The following is a 23,183-nucleotide window of genomic DNA, read 5'->3' as shown; positions in this document are numbered from 1 at the left end:
TTGAGATGGTTATACTAATCAATTTCAGTCTCAAAGGAGCTTTCCAATGTAGGGCATATTATCCTGGGTTAATCAAGCAAGTTTATTCAACATGCAGCTTACTCTAAACAATAGGCATTTTTCTTCCAGAAAGCAGTTAGTAAACATGCAAAGCAGCATATAAAAGGCCAGCTGGCACTCCAGAATTGCACTTTGCCCTAAAAAGCAGCCAGTATTATCTTGAGTATACTCATGCACTGCAGCATATGGTTAGTCCAGCAAGCACTTAGGGTGCACTGTGCACTGCACCCAAACAATAGTACCTCTCCCTGTTGCTGTGATGATGGACAGCTTCACCTGGGTTCACATGCTGGTTTATGGACTCCTGATGTCTCTTCCCCTTAGCACTGGGGCATAGCATACAAGTGATGACCCGGCTGGCTCCACAATGTATAAAACAGGCAGATGATTGCTGCAATGATGTATAACGGTGTCTTGTCCTGTGCAAATGCGTTTTTCCTTCTCCAGACCGGTGTCAGCAGCTTCCTCAGTGTCATGATACTGAGGAAGCCGCTGACACCGGTCTGGAGGCGGAGAAACGCCAGTGTGTGTATGGTGTGTGTGTGTGTGTGTGTGTGTGTGTGTGTGTGTGTGTGTGTGTGTGTGTGTGTGTGTGAAGTGTGTGTGTGTGTGTGTGTGTGTGCGCATTCTGGACGCTACTATTGGGGGCATTACGTATAAGGATGCTACTACTGGGGGGAATTACATTTAACGACGCTACTACTGGGGGGCATTACGTATGAGGACGGTACTACAGGTGGGCATTATGCAAAAGGATGCTTCTACTGTGAGATATTACATATAAGGACGCTACTACTGGGGGGCATTACGTATAAGGACTCTACTACTGGCGGGCATTACATATAACGACAGTACTACAGGCGGGCATTACGTATAAAAACGCTACTACTGGGGGGCATTACGTATAAGGACGCTACTACTGGCGGGCATTACATATAAGGACACTACTACTGGCAGGCATTACGTATGAGAATGCTACTACTGGCGGGCATTACTAATAAGGACGCTACTACTGGGGGACATTACATATAAGGACGTTACTTCTGGTAGGCATTATGTATAAGGACATACTACAGGCGGGCATTACATATAAGGATGCTACTACTGGCAGGCATTATGTATAAGGATGGTACTACAGGCGGGCAATATGTATAAGGACGCTACTACAGGGGGGCATTACGTATAAGGACGCTACTACTGGCGGGCATTACATATAAGGACTCTACTACTGGCAGGCATTATGTATAAGGACATACTACAGGCGGGCATTACATATAAGGATGCTACTACTGGCGGGCATTATGTATAAGCACGGTACTACAGGCGGGCAATATGTATAATGACGCTACTACATGGGGGCATTACGTATGAGGATGCTACTACTGGTGGGCATTACGTATAAGGACTCTACTACTGGCGGCCATTACGTATAAAGACACTACTGCTGGCGGGAATTACGCTTAAGGACGCTACTACAGGCGGGCATTGTGTATAAGGACGCTACTACTGGGGGGCATTATGTAGAAGGACTATACTACTGGCGGGCATTATGTATAAGGACATACTACAGGCGGGCATTACGTATAAGGATGCTACTACAGGTGGGCATTATGTATAAGGACGGTACTACAGGTGGGCAATATGTATAAGGACGCTACTACAGGTGAAATTACATATAAGGATGCTACTACTGGTGGCCATTACGTATAAGGACTCTACTACTGGTGCCCATTATGTATAAAGACGCTACTACTGGCGGGCATCACGCTTATGGACGCTACTACAGGCGGGCATTGTGTATAAGGACGCTACTACTGGGGTGCATTACGAATAAGGACACTACTACTGGCGGGCATTACGTATAAGGACGGTACTACAGACGTGCATTACGTATAAGGATGCGACTACTGGCGGGCATTACGTATAAGGATGCTACTCCTGGCGGGCATTACGTATAAGGACCCTACTCATGGCGGCCATTACGTATAAGGACACTGCTAGTGGGGGGTAATTACGTATAAGGACGCTACTACTGGGAGCATTACGTATAAGGACGCTACTACTGGGGGGCATTACGTATAAGGAAGCTACTACTGGCCGGCATTACGTATAAGGATGGTACTACAGGTGTGCATTACGTATAAGGACGCTACTACTGGCGGGCATTACGTATAAGGACGCTACTACTGGCAGGCATTATATATGATGATGCTGCTAGTGTGCGGCATTACGTATAAGGACGCTACTACTGGCGGGCATTACATATAAGGATTCTACTACTGGCGGGCATTATGTATAAGGACATACTACAGGCGGGCATTACATATAAGGATGCTACTACTAGCGGGCATTATGTATAAGCACGGTACTACAGGCAGGCAATATGTATAAGGACGCTACTACAAGGGGGCATTACGTATGAGGACTCTACTACTGGCGCCCATTACGTATAAAGACGCTACTGCTGGCGGGCATTACACTTAAGGACACTACTACAGGCGGGCATTGTGTATAAGGACGCTACTACTGGGGGGCATTATGTATAAGGACGCTACTACTGGCGGCCATTACGTATAAGGACTATACTACTGGCGGGAATTATATATAAGGATATACTACAGGCGGGCATTACGTATAAGGATGCTACTACTGGTGGGCATTATGTATAAGGACGCTACTACAGGGGGCATTACGTATAAGGATGCTACTACTGGTGGGCATTACGTATAAGGACGGTACTACAGACATGCATTACGTATAAGGACGCTACTACTGGCGGGCATTACGTATAAGGATGCTACTCCAGGCGGGCATTACGTATAAGGACCCTACTACTGGTGGGCATTACGTATAAGGATACTGCTAGTGGGGGGTAATTACATATAAGGAATCTGCATTACGTATAAGGACGCTACTACTGTGGGGTATTACATATAAGGACGCTACTACTGGGGGCATTACGTATAAGGACGCTACTACTGGGGGGCATTACGTATAAGGAAGCTACTACTGGCCGGCATTACTTATAAGGACGCTACTACAGGCGTGCATTACGTATAAGGACGCTACTACTGGCGGGCATTACGTATAAGGATGCTACTACTGGCAGGCATTACGTATAAGGACGCTACTACTGGCAGGCATTATATATGAGGACGCTGTTAGTGTGGGGCATTACGTATAAGGACGCTACTACTCGGGGGTATTACATATAAGGACGCTACTACTGGCGGGCATTACATATAAGGATGCTACTACTGGCAGGCATTATGTATAAGGATGGTACTACAGGCGGGCAATATGTATAAGGACGCTACTACAGGGGGGCATTACGTATAAGGACGCTACTACTGGCGGGCATTACATATAAGGACTCTACTACTGGCAGGCATTATGTATAAGGACATACTACAGGCGGGCATTACATATAAGGATGCTACTACTGACGGGCATTATGTATAAGCACGGTACTACAGGCGGGCAATATGTATAAGGACGCTACTACAAGGGGGCATTACGTATGAGGACGCTACTACTGGCAGGCATTACGTATAAGGACTCTACTACTGGCGGCCATTACGTATAAAGACACTACTACTGGCGGGAATTACGCTTAAGGACGCTACTACAGGCGGGCATTGTGTATAAGGACGCTACTACTGGGGGGCATTATGTATAAGGACTATACTACTGGCGGGCATTATGTATAAGGACATACTACAGGCGGGCATTACGTATAAGGATGCTACTACAGGTGGGCATTATGTATAAGGACGGTACTACAGGTGGGCAATATGTATAAGGACGCTACTACAGGGGGCATTACATATAAGGATGCTACTACTGGTGAGCATTACGTATAAGGACTCTACTACTGGCGCCCATTATGTATAAAGACGCTACTACTGGCGATCATGACGCTTATGGACGCTACTACAGGCGGGCATTGTGTATAAGGACGCTACTACTGGGGGGCATTACAAATAAGGACACTACTACTGGTGGGTATTACGTATAAGGACGGTACTACAGACGTGCATAACGTATAAGGATGCGACTACTGGCGGGCATTATGTATAAGGATGCTACTCCTGGCGGGCATTACGTATAAGGACCCTACTACTGGCGGGCATTACGTATAAGGACACTGCTAGTGGGGGGTAATTACGTATAAGGATGCTACTACTGGGGGCATTACGTATAAGGACACTACTACTGGGGGGCATTACGTATAAGGAAGCTACTACTGGCCGGCATTACGTATAAGGACGGTACTACAGGCATGCATTACGTATAAGGACGCTACTACTGGCGGGCATTACGTATAAGGACGCTACTGCTGGCGGGCATTACGTATAAGGACGCTACTACAGGCAGGCATTATATATGATGATGCTGCTAGTGTGCGGCATTACGTATAAGGACGCTACTACTGGCGGGCATTACATATAAGGACTCTACTACTGGCAGGCATTATGTATAAGGACATACTACAGGCGGGCATTACATATAAGGATGCTACTACTGGCGGGCATTATGTATAAGCACGGTACTACAAGCAGGCAATATGTATAAGGACGCTACTACAAGGGGGCATTACGTATGAGGACGCTACTACTGGCGGGCATTACGTATAAGGACTCTACTACTGGCGGCCATTACGTATAAAGACACTACTGCTGGCGGGCATTACACTTAAGGACACTACTACAGGCGGGCATTGTGTATAAGGACGCTACTACTGGTGGGCATTATGTATAAGGACGCTACTACTGGCGGGCATTACGTATAAGGACTATACTACTGGCGGGCATTATGTATAAGGATATACTACAGGCGGGCATTACGTATAAGGATGCTACTACTGGTGGGCATTATGTATAAGGACGCTACTACAGGGGGCATTACGTATAAGGACGCTACTACTGGTGGGCATTACGTATAAGGACTCTACTACTGGCGCCCATTACGTATAAAGACGCTACTACTGGCGGGCATCACGCTTATGGACGCTACTACAGGCGGGCATTGTGTATAAGGATGCTACTACTCGGGGGCATTATGAGTAAGGACACTACTACTGGTGGGCATTACGTATAAGGACGGTACTACAGACGTGCATTACGTATAAGGACGCTACTACTGGCGGGCATTACGTATAAGGATGCTACTCCAGGCGGGCATTACGTATAAGGACCCTACTACTGGCGGGCATTACGTATAAGGATACTGCTAGTGGGGGGTAATTACGTATAAGGAATCTGCATTACGTATAAGGACGCTACTACTGTGGGGTATTACGCATAAGGACGCTACTACTGGGGGCATTACGTATAAGGACGCTACTACTGGGGGGCATTACGTATAAGGAAGCTACTACTGGCCGGCATTACTTATAAGGACGGTACTACAGGCGTGCATTACGTATAAGGACGCTACTACTGGCGGGCATTACGTATAAGGACGCTACTACTGTCAGGCATTATATATGAGGATGCTGCTAGTGTGCGGCATTACGTATAAGGATGCTACTACTGGCGGGCATTACATATAAGGACTCTACTACTGGCAGGCATTATGTATAAGGACATACTACAGGCGGGCATTACATATAAGGATGCTACTACTGGCGGCATTATGTAAAAGCACGGTACTACAGGCAGGCAATATGTATAAGGACGCTACTACAAGGGGGCATTACGTATGAGGACGCTACTACTGGCGGGCATTACGTATAAGGACTCTACTACTGGCGGCCATTACGTATAAAGACGCTACTGCTGGCGGGCATTACACTTAAGGACACTACTACAGGCGGGCATTGTGTATAAGGACGCTACTACTGGGGGGGCATTATGTATAAGGACGCTACTACTGGCGGGCATTACGTATAAGGACTATACTACTGGCGGGCATTATGTATAAGGATATACTACAGGCGGGCATTACGTATAAGGATGCTACTACTGGTGGGCATTATGTATAAGGACGCTACTACAGGGGGCATTACGTATAAGGACGCTACTACTGGTGGGCATTACGTATAAAGACGCTACTACTGGCGGGCATCACGCTTATGGACGCTACTACAGGCGGGCATTGTGTATAAGGACGCTACTATTCGGGGGCATTATGAGTAAGGACACTACTACTGGTGGGCATTACGTATAAGGACGGTACTACAGACGTGCATTACGTATAAGGACGCTACTACTGGCGGACATTACGTATAAGGATGCTACTCCAGGCGGGCATTACGTATAAGGACCCTACTACTGGCGGGCATTACGTATAAGGATACTGCTAGTGGGGGGTAATTACGTATAAGGAATCTGCATTACGTATAAGGACGCTACTACTGTGGGGTATTACGTATAAGGACGCTACTACTGGGGGCATTACGTATAAGGACGCTACTACTGGGGGGCATTACGTATAAGGAAGCTACTACTGGCCGGCATTACTTATAAGGACGGTACTACAGGCGTGCATTACGTATAAGGCCGCTACTACTGGCGGGCATTACGTATAAGGATGCTACTACTGGCAGGCATTAAATATAAGGACGCTACTACTGGCAGGCATTATATATGAGGACGCTGCTAGTGTGGGGCATTACGTATAAGGACGCTACTACTCGGGGGTATTACATATAAGGACGCTACTACTGGCGGGCATTACATATAAGGATGCTACTACTGGCAGGCATTATGTATAAGGATGGTACTACAGGCGGGCAATATGTATAAGGACGCTACTACAGGGGGGCATTACGTATAAGGACGCTACTACTGGCGGGCATTACATATACGGACTCTACTACTGGCAGGCATTATGTATAAGGACATACTACAGGCGGGCATTACATATAAGGATGCCACTACTGGCGGGCATTATGTATAAGCACGGTACTACAGGCGGGCAATATGTATAAGGACGCTACTACAAGGGGGCATTACGTATGAGGACGCTACTACTGGCGGGCATTACGTATAAGGACTCAACTACTGGCGGCCATTACGTATAAAGACACTACTGCTGGCGGGAATTACGCTTAAGGACGCTACTACAGGCGGGCATTGTGTATAAGGACGCTACTACTGGGGGGTATTATGTATAAGGACATACTACAGGCGGGCATTACGTATAAGGATGCTACTACAGGTGGGCATTATGTATAAGGACGGTACTACAGGTGGGCAATATGTATAAGGACGCTACTACAGGGGGCATTACATATAAGGATGCTTCTACTGGTGGGCATTACGTATAAGGACTCTACTACTGGCGCCCATTACGTATAAAGACGCTACTACTGGCGGGCATCACGCTTATGGACGCTACTACAGGCGGGCATTGTGTATAAGGACTCTACTACTGTAGGGCATTACAAATAAGGACACTACTACTGGCGGGCATTACGTATAAGGACGGTACTACAGACGTGCATTACGTATAAGGATGCGACTACTGGCGGGCATTACGTATAAGGATGCTACTCCTGGCGGGCATTACGTATAAGGACCCTACTACTGGCGGGCATTACGTATAAGGACACTGCTAGTAGGGGGTAATTACGTATAAGGACGCTACTACTGGGGGCATTACGTATAAAGACGCTACTACTGGGGGGCATTACGTATAAGGAAGCTACTACTGGCCGGCATTACGTATAAGGATGGTACTACAGGTGTGCATTACATATAAGGACGCTACTACTGGCGGGCATTACGTATAAGGACGCTACTACTGGCAGGCATTATATATGAGGATGCTGCTAGTGTGCGGCATTACGTATAAGGATGCTACTACTGGCGGGCATTACATATAAGGACTCTACTACTGGCAGGCATTTTGTATAAGGACATACTACAGGCGGGCATTACATATAAGGATGCTACTACTGGCGGGCATTATGTATAAGCACGGTACTACAGGCAAGCAATATGTATAAGGACGCTACTACAAGGGGGCATTACGTATGAGGACACTACTACTGGCGGGCATTACGTATAAGGACTCTACTACTGGCGCCCATTACGTATAAAGACGCTACTAGTGGCGGGCATCACGCTTATGAATGCTACTACAGACGGGCATTGTGTATAAGGACGCTACTACTGGGGGGCATTATGTATAAGGACGCTACTACTGGCGGGCATTACGTATAAGGACTATACTACTGGTGGGTATTATGTATAAGGATATACTACCAGGCGGGCATTACGTATAAGGATGCTACTACTGGTGGGCATTATGTATAAGGACGCTACTACAGGGGGCATTACGTATAAGGACGCTACTACTGGTGGGCATTACGTATAAGGACTCTACTACTGGCGCCCATTACATATAAAGACGCTACTAGTGGCGGGCATCACGCTTATGGACGCTACTACAGGCGGGCATTGTGTATAAGGACGCTACTACTGGGGGGCATTATGAATAAGGACACTACTACTGGTGGGCATTACGTATAAGGACGGTACTACAGACGTGCATTACGTATAAGGACTATACTACTGGCGGGCATTATGTATAAGGATATACTACAGGCGGGCATTACGTATAAGGATGCTACTACTGGTGGGCATTATGTATAAGGACGCTACTACAGGGGGCATTACGTATAAGGACGCTACTACTGTTGGGCATTACGTATAAGGACTCTACTACTGGCGCCCATTACGTATAAAGACGCTACTAGTGGCGGGCATCACGCTTATGGACGCTACTACAGGCGGGCATTGTGTATAAGGACGCTACTACTGGGGTGCATTACGAATAAGGACACTACTACTGGTAGGCATTATGTATAAGGACGGTACTACAGACGTGCATTACGTATAAGGATGCGACTACTGGCGGGCATTACGTATAAGGATGCTACTCCAGGCGGGCATTACGTATAAGGACCCTACTACTGGCGGGCATTACGTATAAGGATACTGCTAGTGGGGGGTAATTACGTATAAGGAATCTGCATTACGTATAAGGACGCTACTACTGTGGGGTATTACGTATAAGGACGCTACTACTGGGGGCATTACGTATAAGGACGCTACTACTGGGGGGCATTACGTATAAGGAAGCTACTACTGGCCGGCATTACTTATAAGGACGGTACTACAGGCGTGCATTACGTATAAGGACGCTACTACTGGCGGGCATTACGTATAAGGATGCTACTACTGGCAGGCATTACGTATAAGGACGCTACTACTGGCAGGCATTATATATGAGGACGCTGCTAGTGTGGGGCATTACGTATAAGGACGCTACTACTCGGGAGTATTACATATAAGGACGCTACTACTGGCGCCCATTACGTATAAAGACGCTACTACTGTTGGGCATTACGTATAAGGACTCTACTACTGGCGCCCATTACGTATAAAGACGCTACTAGTGGCGGGCATCACGCTTATGGACGCTACTACAGGCGGGCATTGTGTATAAGGACGCTACTACTGGGGTGCATTACGAATAAGGACACTACTACTGGTAGGCATTATGTATAAGGACGGTACTACAGACGTGCATTACGTATAAGGATGCGACTACTGGCGGGCATTACGTATAAGGATGCTACTCCTGGCGGGCATTACGTATAAGGACCCTACTACTGGCGGGCATTACGTATAAGGATACTGCTAGTGGGGGGTAATTACGTATAAGGAATCTGCATTACGTATAAGGACGCTACTACTGTGGGGTATTACGTATAAGGACGCTACTACTGGGGGCATTACGTATAAGGACGCTACTACTGGGGGGCATTACGTATAAGGAAGCTACTACTGGCCGGCATTACTTATAAGGACGGTACTACAGGCGTGCATTACGTATAAGGACGCTACTACTGGCGGGCATTACGTATAAGGATGCTACTACTGGCAGGCATTACGTATAAGGACGCTACTACTGGCAGGCATTATATATGAGGACGCTGCTAGTGTGGGGCATTACGTATAAGGACGCTACTACTCGGGAGTATTACATATAAGGACGCTACTACTGGCGGGCATTACGTATAAGGACTATACTACTGGCGGGCATTATGTATAAGGACATACTACAGGCGGGCATTACGTATAAGGATGCTACTACAGGTGGGCATAATGTATAAGGACGGTACTACAGGCGGGCAATATGTATAAGGACGCTACTACTGGTGGGCATTATGTAATTACGTATAAGGACTCTACTACTGGCGCCCATTACGTATAAAGACGCTACTACTGGCGGGCATCACGCTTATGGACGCTACTACAGGCGGGCATTATGTATAAGGTCGCTACTACTGGGGGGCATTACGAATAAGGACTCTACTACTGGCGGACATTACGTATAAGGACGGTACTACAGACGTGCATTACGTATAAGGATGCTACTACTGGCGGGCATTACGTATAAGGATGCTACTCCTGGCGGGCATTACGTATAAGGACCCTACTACTGGTGGGCATTACGTATAAGGACACTGCTAGTGGGGGGTAATTACGTATAAGGAAGCTACTACTGGGGGCATTACGTATAAGGACGCTACTACTGGGGGGCATTACGTATAAGGAAGCTACTACTGGCTGGCATTACGTATAAGGACGGTACTACAGGCGTGCATTACGTATAAGGACGCTTCTACTGGCGGGAATTACGTATAAGGACGCTACTACTGGCAGGCATTATATATGAGGATGCTGCTAGTGTGGGGCATTACGTATAAGGACGCTACTACTCGGGGGTATTACATATAAGGACACTACTACTGGGGGCATTACGTATAAGGACGCTACTACTGAGGTGCATTACGTATAAGGATGCTACTACAGGGGGGCATTATGTAAAGGCAGCACTTCTGTGGGCATTATGAATAAGAATGCTACTACTGGGGGGCATTATGTTTAAGGGGTGCTACTACTGTGGGTATTATGTGTATAAGTGGCACTACTACTGGGGGCTTTATGTGTATAAGTGGCACTACTACTGTGGGCAATATACAGTATGTATAAGTAGCACTACTGTGGGCATTATGTGTATATGTAGCAGTACTACTGGGGGCATTATGTGAATGAGCAGCACTACTACGTGCGGTGTAGTGTGAATAAGATTCGAAATGGAGGTACTGTCCCCCCCTTCCTTGTGAGACCATAACTCTTTTCCTCACGCGCGCCTCTGGCGCGTGCTGACCCTTTGTGAAGCATGGGAGGGCGCAGATTTATAGTTTGCAGGGGGCTGGGGGGGGGGGGCTGAGCACCCTAGCACCAGCCCTGATTACAGTACTCAGCAAGGATTAGTAAGAATGTTTAACATTTCTGCTCTGTTTGGCTATGTGTATATGTTTTACTTCTGTGCAATGCATTTAATAGTTGATAAAATTGGCTGTAATGGGTGTGGAGTAGAGATGAGCGCCTGAAATTTTTCGGGTTTTGTGTTTTGGTTTTGGGTTCGGTTCCGCGGCCGTGTTTTGGGTTCGACCGCGTTTTGGCAAAACCTCACCGAATTTTTTTTGTCGGATTCGGGTGTGTTTTGGATTCGGGTGTTTTTTTTTCAAAAAACCCTAAAAAACAGCTTAAATCATAGAATTTGGGGGTCATTTTGATCCCAAAGTATTATTAACCTCAAAAACCATAATTTACACTCATTTTCAGTCTATTCTGAATACCTCACACCTCACAATATTATTTTTAGTCCTAAAATTTGCACCGAGGTCGCTGTGTGAGTAAGATAAGCGACCCTAGTGGCCGACACAAACACCGGGCCCATCTAGGAGTGGTACTGCAGTGTCACGCAGGATGTCCCTTCCAAAAAACCCTCCCCAAACAGCACATGACGCAAAGAAAAAAAGAGGCGCAATGAGGTAGCTGACTGTGTGAGTAAGATAAGCGACCCTAGTGGCCGACACAAACACCGGGCCCATCTAGGAGTGGCACTGCAGTGTCACGCAGGATGTCCCTTCCAAAAAACCCTCCCCAAACAGCACATGACGCAAAGAAAAAAAGAGGCGCAATGAGGTAGCTGACTGTGTGAGTAAGATAAGCGACCCTAGTGGCCGACACAAACACCGGGCCCATCTAGGAGTGGCACTGCAGTGTCACGCAGGATGTCCCTTCCAAAAAACCCTCCCCAAACAGCACATGACGCAAAGAAAAAAAGAGGCGCAATGAGGTAGCTGACTGTGTGAGTAAGATAAGCGACCCTAGTGGCCGACACAAACACCGGGCCCATCTAGGAGTGGCACTGCAGTGTCACGCAGGATGGCCCTTCCAAAAAACCCTCCCCAAACAGCACATGACGCAAAGAAAAAGAAAAGAAAAAAGAGGTGCAAGATGGAATTGTCCTTGGGCCCTCCCACCCACCCTTATGTTGTATAAACAGGACATGCACACTTTAACCAACCCATCATTTCAGTGACAGGGTCTGCCACACGACTGTGACTGATATGACGGGTTGGTTTGGACCCCCCCCCCAAAAAAGAAGCAATTAATCTCTCCTTGCACAAACTGGCTCTACAGAGGCAAGATGTCCACCTCATCATCATCCTCCGATATATCACCGTGTACATCCCCCTCCTCACAGATTATCAATTCGTCCCCACTGGAATCCACCATCTCAGCACCCTGTGTACTTTGTGGAGGCAATTGCTGCTGGTGAATGTCTCCACGGAGGAATTGATTATAATTCATTTTAATGAACATCATCTTCTCCACATTTTCTGGATGTAACCTCGTACGCCGATTGCTGACAAGGTGAGCGGCGGCACTAAACACTCTTTCGGAGTACACACTTGTGGGAGGGCAACTTAGGTAGAATAAAGCCAGTTTGTGCAAGGGCCTCCAAATTGCCTCTTTTTCCTGCCAGTATAAGTACGGACTGTGTGACGTGCCTATTTGGATGCGGTCACTCATATAATCCTCCACCATTCTTTCAATGGTGAGAGAATCATAGGCAGTGACAGTAGACGACATGTCCGTAATCGTTGTCAGGTCCTTCAGTCCGGACCAGATGTCAGCATCAGCAGTCGCTCCAGACTGCCCTGCATCACCGCCAGCGGGTGGGCTCGGAATTCTGAGCCTTTTCCTCGCACCCCCAGTTGCGGGAGAATGTGAAGGAGGAGATGTTGTTGACAGGTCGCGTTCCGCTTGACTTGACAATTTTCTCACCAGCAGGTCTTTCAACCCCAGCAGACTTGTGTCTGCCGGAAAGAGAGATCCAAGGTAGGCTTTAAATCTAGGATCGAGCACGGTGGCCAAAATGTAGTGCTCTGATTTCAACAGATTAACCACCCGTGAATCCTTGTTAAGCGAATTAAGGGCTCCATCCACAAGTCCCGCATGCCTAGCGGAATCGCTCCGTGTTAGCTCCTCCTTCAATGTCTCCAGCTTCTTCTGCAAAAGCCTGATGAGGGGAATGACCTGACTCAGGCTGGCAGTGTCTGAACTGACTTCACGTGTGGCAAGTTCAAAGGGCATCAGAACCTTGCACAACGTTGAAATCATTCTCCACTGCGCTTGAGACAGGTGCATTCCACCTCCTATATCGTGCTCAATTGTATAGGCTTGAATGGCCTTTTGCTGCTCCTCCAACCTCTGAAGCATATAGAGGGTTGAATTCCACCTCGTTACCACTTCTTGCTTCAGATGATGGCAGGGCAGGTTCAGTAGTTTTTGGTGGTGCTCCAGTTTTCTGTACGTGGTGCCTGTACGCCGAAAGTGTCCCGCAATTCTTCTGGCCACCGACAGCATCTCTTGCACGCCCCTGTCGTTTTTTAAAAAATTCTGCACCACCAAATTCAAGGTATGTGCAAAACATGGGACGTGCTGGAATTTGCCCAGATTTAATGCACACACAATATTGCTGGCGTTGTCCGATGCCACAAATCCACAGGAGAGTCCAATTGGGGTAAGCCATTCCGCGATGATCTTCCTCAGTTGCCGTAAGAGGTTTTCAGCTGTGTGCGTATTCTGGAAACTGGTGATACAAAGCGTAGCCTGCCTAGGAAAGAGTTGGCGTTTGCGAGATGCTGCTACTGGTGCCGCCGCTGCTGTTGTTGCGGCGGGAGTCCATACATCTACCCAGTGGGCTGTCACAGTCATATAGTCCTGACCCTGCCCTGCTCCACTTGTCCACATGTCCGTGGTTAAGTGGACATTGGGTACAGCTGCATTTTTTAGGACACTGGTGACTCTTTTTCTGAGGTCTGTGTACATTTTCGGTATCGCCTGCCTAGAGAAATGGAACCTAGATGGTATTTGGTACCGGGGACACAGTACCTCCAACAAGTCTCTAGTTGGCTCTGCAGTAATGATGGATACCGGAACCACGTTTCTCACCACCCAGGATGTCAAGGCCTCAGTTATCCGCTTTGCAGTAGGATGACTGCTGTGATATTTCATCTTCCTCGCAAAGGACTGTTGGACAGTCAATTGCTTGGTGGAAGTAGTACAAGTGGTCTTACGACTTCCCCTCTGGGATGACCATCGACTCCCAGCAGCAACAACAGCAGCGCCAGCAGCAGTAGGCGTTACACGCAAGGATGCATCGGAGGAATCCCAGGCAGGAGAGGAATCATCAGAATTGCCAGTGACATGGCCTGCAGGACTATTGGCATTCCTGGGGAAGGAGGAAATTGACACTGAGGGAGTTGGTGGTGTGGTTTGCGCGAGCTTGGTTACAAGAGGAAGGGATTTACTGGTCAGTGGACTGCTTCCGCTGTCGGCCCAAGTTTTTGAACTTGTCACTGACTTATTATGAATGCGCTGCAGGTGACGTTGCTGGCATTTCATCGTCTCGGCCATGACTAGTGGCAGCAGCTTCAGCACGAGGTGGAAGTGGATCTTGATCTTTCCCTAATTTTGGAACCTCAACATTTTTGTTCTCCATATTTTAATAGGCACAACTAAAAGGCACCTCAGGTAAACAATGGAGATGGATGGATACTAGTATACAATTATGGATGGACTGCCGAGTGCCGACACAGAGGTAGCTACAGCCGTGGACTACTGTACTGTGTCTGCTGCTAATATAGACTGGTTAATAAAGAGATGTAGTATGTATGTATAAAGAAGAAAGAAAGAAAAAACCACGGGTAGGTGGTATACAATTATGGACGGACTGCCGAGTGCCGACACAGAGGTAGCTACAGCCCTGGACTACCGTACTGTACTGTGTCTGCTGCTAATATAGACTGGTTGATAAAGAGATGTAGTATGTATGTATAAAGAAGAAAGAAAAAAAAACCATGGGTAGGTGGTATACAATTATGGACGGACTGCCGAGTGCCGACACAGAGGTAGCTACAGCCGTGGACTACCGTACTGTACTGTGTCTGCTGCTAATATAGACTGGTTGATAAAGAGATGAAGTATGTATGTATAAAGAAGAAAGAAAAAAAAAACCACGGGTAGGTGGTATACAATTATGGATGGACTGCCGAGTGCCGACACAGAGGTAGCTACAACCGTGGACTACTGTACTGTGTCTGCTGCTAATATAGACTGGTTGATAAAGAGATGTAGTATGTATGTATAAAGAAGAAAGAAAAAAAAAACCACGGGTAGGTGGTATACAATTATGGATGGACTGCCGAGTGCCGACACAGAGGTAGCTACAGCCGTGGACTACTGTACTGTGTCTGCTGCTAATATAGACTGGTTGATAAAGAGATGTAGTATGTATGTATAAAGAAGAAAGAAAAAAAAAACACGGGTAGGTGGTATACAATTATGGATGGACTGCCGAGTGCCGACACAGAGGTAGCTACAGCCGTGGACTACTGTACTGTGTCTGCTGCTAATATAGACTGGTTGATAAAGAGATGTAGTATGTATGTATAAAGAAGAAAGAAAAAAAAACCACGGGTAGGTGGTATACAATTATGGACGGACTGCCGAGTGCCGACACAGAGGTAGCTACAGCCGTGGACTACCGTACTGTACTGTGTCTGCTGCTAATATAGACTGGTTGATAATGAGATGTAGTATGTATGTATAAAGAAGAAAGAAAAAAAAACCACGGGTAGGTGGTATACAATTATGGATGGACTGCCGAGTGCCGACACAGAGGTAGCTACAGCCGTGGACTACTGTACTGTGTCTGCTGCTAATATAGACTGGTTGATAAAGAGATGTAGTATGTATGTATAAAGAAGAAAGAAGAAAAAAACACGGGTAGATGGTATACAATTATGGACGGACTGCCGAGTGCCGACACAGAGGTAGCTACAGCCGTGGACTACTGTACTGTGTCTGCTGCTAATATAGACTGGTTGATAATGAGATGTAGTATGTATGTATAAAGAAGAAAGAAAAAAAAACCACGGGTAGGTGGTATACAATTATGGATGGACTGCCGAGTGCCGACACAGAGGTAGCTACAGCCGTGAACTACCGTACTGTGTCTGCTGCGACTGGATGATAAATAATGATATAAAAAATATATATATATCACTACTGCAGCCGGACAGGTATATATTATATAATGACGGACCTGCTGGACACTGTCTGTCAGCAGAATGAGTTTTTTATAGAATAAAAAAAAAACACCACACAAGTCACACGACGAGTGTTTAACTTTTTCAGGCAATCACAATATAGTATACTACTAACTATACTGGTGGTCAGTGTGGTCAGGTCACTGGTCAGTCACACTGGCAGTGGCACTCCTGCAGCAAAAGTGTGCACTGTTTAATTTTAATAATATGTACTCCTGGCTCCTGCTATAACCTATAACTGGCACTGCTCCCGAGTCTCCCCCACAATTATAAGCTGTGTGAGCACAGTCAGATATATACATAGATGATGCAGCACACTGGGCTGAGCAGTGCACACAGATATGGTATGTGACTGAGTCACTGTGTATCATTTTTTTCAGGCAGAGAACGGATTATATTAAATAAAACTGCACTGTCTGGTGGTCACTGTGGTCAGTCACTACTAAACTCTGCACTCTCTACAGTACTCCTAAGCTCCAGTAAATCAAGTGTCTCTGTCTCAAATCAATCTCACTCTCTCTCTTCTAATCTAAATGGAGAGGACGCCAGCCACGTCCTCTCCCTATCAATCTCAATGCACGTGTGAAAATGGCGGCGACGCGCGGCTCCTTATATAGAATCCGAGTCTCGCGATAGAATCCGAGCCTCGCGAGAATCCGACAGCGTCATGATGACGTTCGGGCGCGCTCGGGTTAACCGAGCAAGGCGGGAAGATCCGAGTCGCTCGGACCCGTGAAAAAAAACATGAAGTTCGGGCGGGTTCGGATTCCGAGGAACCGAACCCGCTCATCTCTAGTGTGGAGTAAAGCTAGGTACCACCTGAACGATGGTGTGACGCAGCGACACACTGTAATCATGTATACCGAATCACCGTACACACTACATGATCCGTCATACGTCAACGTGATATATCGTTACATGTGTTTATGGAATCACCCCATCTTATGTGCAGCACATCAAATTGGACAATGCAATGAATGATGGGTGTAAAGGATAGATTGGGTGTACACACTATATGATGGTCATGCAGGTTGGTATCGTATAGTGTGTCGCTCCAAAATGCAGTTTTGGAGCGACTTATTGCTTACATCGCTCAGTGTCTTCCCAGGATTGCGCACTTCCACAGTCGCATGCGAAAGACGCTTGGTTTGATGCATTGCACATCAAACCAAGCGTCCATCTCTAGCATCCTGTGTTATGTTTATGAAGGACAGAACATGGTCCTTCATTAAAGTCGCCCCAGCGTGGTGGGGGCAATTTGGGCTGACGAGGATTGGTTCCTATGTCAGAATGAATCCCCGTCACGCCAGTGTGTACCCAGCTTAAGATAGCTGAAGAGCAAGAATATTGAATACAGTAGGTGAATGTGCATATTCTGATCCGAATATAGATAATTGTTCATATCTACAATGAAAATACACAAACTGGCACGGGTAAGGAATTCTGTAAAAATATGGATGAAAAAAGATGGTGTTGACGGGGGTGGACTTCAGTTTGCCGGCGGCCAGGCTCCCGATGACCAGCATACAACTACACCCGTCAACGGTACCATGTTATGATAAAATGTCTATAAAATAGAGTGAAATCATAATAGGTGGTCACACATTTTGCCTCTGACACATGATATCTGTTTGGTGCACATACTGGACACGCATAATTTCAGTTTAACTGTAAATAGGTCTCTACTTGGCTGATGGCACAATGCTGTATAATCACCTGATTACATTAGATTAGATTCCCTGCCTCCTCATAACCAGAGAGACTACAGCCCAAATGTAACAGTTTGTGAGATGCTGGCGGTGACAAGATTTAAAGCAGAACTAGTTTCTAACTTGGTTTTTGCCTTAAAAAAAATTGTTGTTTAAAACTCGAGGACACATTGTTGAAATCTCACCACTGCTTGCAACTGAGAAATTGCTTAGACTTTAACATTCGTAGCCGAGTTCAAATGAGTCCATGTGAAAAGTTCCTGATGTTAAAGTTTCAGTCTGTTTAAAAATATTGTACTAATTAAGTTGTTTTCTACAGAACTTAGGGAAGCCTTTAAGGAGTTTGACAAAGACAAAGATGGATACATCAGCTGCAAGGACCTAGGCGATTGTATGAGGACCATGGGATACATGCCAACGGAGATGGAGTTAATAGAACTGTCTCAACAAATCAATATGAACCGTGAGTCAGGACCAACCTATAACCTACCTTTCAACCTATGACAGATACATGGCATAATATCTGCAATAACTCACATAGGGATGGACATCAGAAGCCTGGCATCAAATGTTTGCTCGGCTTCCGACATAGGCCCTCATTCCGAGTTGTTCGCTCGCTAGCTGCTTTTAGCAGCAGTGCAAATGCTAAGCCGCCTCCCTCTGTATCTTAGCTTAGCAGAAGTGCGAACGAAAGGATCGCAGAACGGCGGCAAAATATTTTCAAGCAGTTTCAGAGTAGCTGCAGACTTACTCCTTCCTTGCGATCACTTCAGTCTGTTTAGTTTCTGTTTTGACGTCACAAACACGCCCTGCGTTCGGCTAGCCACTCCCCTGTTTCCCCAGGCACGCCTGCGTTTTTGCCTGACACGCCTGCGTTTCTTAGCACACTCACGGAAAACTGTCAGTTACCACCCAGAAACACCCACTTCCTGTCAATCATTCAACGATCAGCAGTGCGACTGAAAAGCGTCGCTAGACCTTGTGTGAAACTGCATAGTTTTTTGTGAAAGTACGTCACGCATGCGCACTGCGGCCCGTACGCATGCCCCGAAATGCCGATTTTTAGCCTGATCGCTGCGCTGCGAACAACGGCAGCTAGCGATCAACTTGGAATGACCCCCATAAAATGAAGGGATGCAATGGCTACTAGCTATCATATTTAAAGCCATTTGATGGTATAAACATAATTGTTTATACTGTGTGCATACGCAGAAACAGAGCTTCCTGCGTACTCACATTAGCTTAACTGCGGCCACTAATTCTGATTGTGCGCAGCTGGAAAAAAAAAACAGTGATCGGATGGGCATCAGAAAGATGCCTCTTATGTCTGGCAAAGATCAAAAACTCTTGAAAAAATTTTTTTTGCTAACCATCAGCTTCTGATGTCTATGCCTATTACAAATGTCTGCTGTGGCTTTGTAACATCCCTGGAATTTCACAGTATGTCATACACCATATGTACTATAAAAATAATTATTTAATAATTCACCACTGTTATTTTCTCATGTTTCTATTATGTAAAGTTGGAGGACATGTGGACTTTGATGATTTTGTGGAGCTTATGGGTCCTAAGCTTCTTGCAGAGACAGCTGATATGATTGGTGTGAAGGAGCTTCGTGATGCCTTCAAGGAGGTGAGAGGATCCTTTATAACTGACCATCTGACTCCTGTGGCCTATTTTGCCTGTGATTAAAATCTAAAAGGGAATGTATCAGGAAATTATGGCTATTTTTATTTTATGTATAACTGTTTAGGTCTTACTACTGAATAAATTACACATCACATTAATAAATAGCCCTCACATTAATAAATAAAGTATACTGCACATCTGTATTCAGTTTGACACCAACGGGGATGGAGAGATCAGTACAACTGAATTACGGGAGGCCATGAAAAAGCTGCTTGGACAACAGGTTGGTCACAGGGACATTGAAGATATAATTCGTGATGTTGATCTCAATGGAGATGGACAAGTGGACTTTGAAGGTGAGCATAATTTGTATACCTATAACTGTTATTATAACTTTATATAGGTGATGATGATGGGAGGCCCCTCTACATATTATCATCAGCTGAAGGTGTTACACATTCCAGAGGAAAAATAAAAAACTTTCAGAATCTGCATTAGTTTTGGATGTGTTGACTAGTCAGTTATAAAGATTAGATAGATGATAGATAGATAGATAGATAGATAGATAGATAGATAGATAGATAGATAGATAGATAGATAGATAGATAGATAGATAGATAGGCAGATAGGTTTGTCAGATGTTCTGTCTCTCATGATGGTTGGTTATTATACTGAGGGTTGTACTCTTTTTTGTTTTAACTTACTTTTTTCTTTCTTTCTTTTTTTGCTAGAGTTTGTCCGTATGATGTCTCGCTGAGTTCTGGGGAGGTAGCATCTATGACACCCATCTGATCTGAATGCACCTTTTTGGTGAAGCTGTGACTTAGTCCACCCAGTAAAGTCATGGACTTGGCAGGGCAGTGTCCACAACAGCCATATTGTCCCTACCCTGGAGGTGCTGTGCCCATGCCGCTTCTCAGTATTTTTATTATGGGATAAAGCATTCTTCCTGTTACTCCTGCTGCTCTGACTCATTATGTGCCATCCCACACCTATAAATGTGATACCCTGCATGGGGCAACTTTCTGACTGTTGGGTGGCATAAAGGAGCCTACAGACTGATGTGAAAGACAACCCTGTGTGTGCATGAACTGGCACCCTTCATGTGACTTATCTCATAGAGGATTTGTGCAATAATAGAATAGAGTTTTCTTCCCGGAATTTTCAGGATGTCTAATATTCATCAATAATCTTGTGGACTAACAGTGAAAGAAAAATGTGATGTGTAGAATTCAGCTATGAGCAGAGATATGGATACACTGGGGTTCTCTACACTCATCCAACCAAATAGTCACCTTAGAATCATCTGATGATCTAAGAAAAAAGGAAAATAAGCAATTTAGCAGTTGACGGGTATTTAATAGCATGATGAATAATAATGCTAAAGGTAGAACACATTATAGAGGGGGGGGGGGGGTCAGAAGGCACAACATGGTTCTACCACATTTCCTTCGCAGGTAAACTAATCATATGACACTAGGCATATAGTAGATAGCTGTGACCATAGGACACCAAAGCTAAGGTGTTTCTGTAGCTGAATAAACCAAACCAAGACATCTAAGTTCTTTATTCACAACCAGAATCTGAGATTTTTAAATATCATTAATTATACTGTCTCCTGACAAAAGAGTCAATATCATTTCTCTCAATGGTTTTTGAGATCATAAAGGTTCCCTGCTTCATGAAATAAGACAGTGTAACCTTCAGCCTTGAACAGGCCATTCACATTACCAAGATGTCCACCACAGTTCTCAGGGTAGTTTGTGTCTTTAGTATGTGAGAGACAAGGAAAACGTGGTAAATTGTTGCCCCTATTATGCTTACAGACACTTATATTACAGAAGGAATTGCATGTTACATATTGTACATGACTTCCGGGTTTCGTTATCCTAGTCGTTCCGTTATACTTCCTCCTGCACTACTTACCTTTATATTATACTTGTACTTTGAATACTGTGTGTATGTATATTTATGTGTTTTGTGTCTTATGATGAACGTATTCATTTACCCATCCAGTATTCTACTTGATTTAATGGTTTTAATGGTCTGGTTTTAAAAAAACCAACAGTGCCAACTGCATCGTTAATGGTCCAATGCAATCATATCTGTGTATTGTATGTGCATGCATCTTTTACCTTGTACTCCCTTCACATTTATGCTTTACGGCTGTAACTGCACTGATGCACACAAACACATCAACATTGTATAGCACAAGTTCTTTTCCCAAGTGATTTGGCGAAATACATATTATATTCCGTTACAATTCATGGAAATTGTGTCTCTGTAACTCTCACCAGCCATCACAAAGATTTTCTTTTTCTTTTTTTTTTAAACCAAATTTTTTTTTTGCTGAAATGTCATTTCAAATCCTTCATTAAAATAGTTGGTCTGTATATAGTATGTTGCTGTTAATACAATGCATTAAAAGAAGTAAAACAAAATAAATTGTTATATAAACAAATGACGCTTCAACCATAATTGTTTTTACAAAGCAAAGACGAGATTTCATTTTGTGATCAAGATTGTTGAAATTAGATAAAGAGGTGGTAAGGGCAGAATGTTAGGGACTTTCTATGGTACATGGAAGGGAGCACATTAATTTCCATGCTGCAAAAGCACTTGATTGTTGCACTAGAACAGAGGTTCTCAAACTCGGTCCTCGGGGGCACACACAGTGCATGTTGTGCAGGTCTCCTCACAGAATCACAAGTGAAATAATTAGCTCCACCTGTTGACCTTTTAAAATGTGTCAGTGAGTAATTAATACACCTGTGCACCTGCTGGGTTACCTGCAAAACATGCACTGTGTGTGCCCCCGAGGACCGAGTTTGAGAACCTCTGCACTAGAGGTTCTCAATTCCAGTCTGGGCTGCTTACAACCTCACACATTGCAGTCAGACTTACAAATGTAGCTAGTTGTTCCCGCATAGGAAGCATGCTAATTCTAACTAAATAAAGCTAGTTGTAATGGTCAGTATAAAACTATTGTAGCCAAGCAGATCTATGTTGTGTGCAGCCACTTATCCAGGTGTGGTATGACTTGTCGACAGTCATCAGCTCATTATGATAATGTCGACAGGGTCAAACTGACGACATCATTCCTCCCAACATGACCCTCTCCAGGAGGACTGCATACAGAGAAAAAGGTTGCAGGTGCACAATTCAAACATTACCAATTTATTAATAATAATCATTGCAATAAAACTTTGCATTTTGAGCGAGGTTCTTCGCATAGTTATGGCCATAAGTAACGGCTTGCCCACCGCATCCAGGTGACCTCATTAGTCGGGCA

At 45.3% G+C, this 23,183-nt stretch overlaps 1 protein-coding gene across 3 annotated transcripts in view; it reads left to right on the top strand.

The window, feature by feature from the left end:
• Window positions 1-22,352, top strand: part of CABP1 (calcium binding protein 1) — an 80,576-nt gene extending 58,224 nt beyond the window's left edge. For all 3 annotated transcript variants that reach the window (XM_063913110.1, XM_063913111.1, XM_063913112.1), the window contains 4 exons: window positions 18,581-18,724; window positions 19,785-19,894; window positions 20,100-20,247; window positions 20,623-22,352. In XM_063913110.1, the coding sequence (XP_063769180.1) occupies window positions 18,581-18,724; window positions 19,785-19,894; window positions 20,100-20,247; window positions 20,623-20,648 (428 nt within the window). In that variant the 3' untranslated portion in view covers window positions 20,649-22,352. The remainder of the gene's footprint in view (window positions 1-18,580; window positions 18,725-19,784; window positions 19,895-20,099; window positions 20,248-20,622) is intronic.
• The last annotated feature ends 831 nt before the right edge of the window (window positions 22,353-23,183 follow it).

The sequence above is a fragment of the Pseudophryne corroboree genome, chromosome 1 (genome assembly GCF_028390025.1).
Source record: "Pseudophryne corroboree isolate aPseCor3 chromosome 1, aPseCor3.hap2, whole genome shotgun sequence".
Taxonomy (NCBI): domain Eukaryota; kingdom Metazoa; phylum Chordata; class Amphibia; order Anura; family Myobatrachidae; genus Pseudophryne; species Pseudophryne corroboree.
The sequence above is the reverse complement of the archived record's forward strand: the minus strand, read 5'-3'. Positions and strand labels throughout refer to the sequence as shown.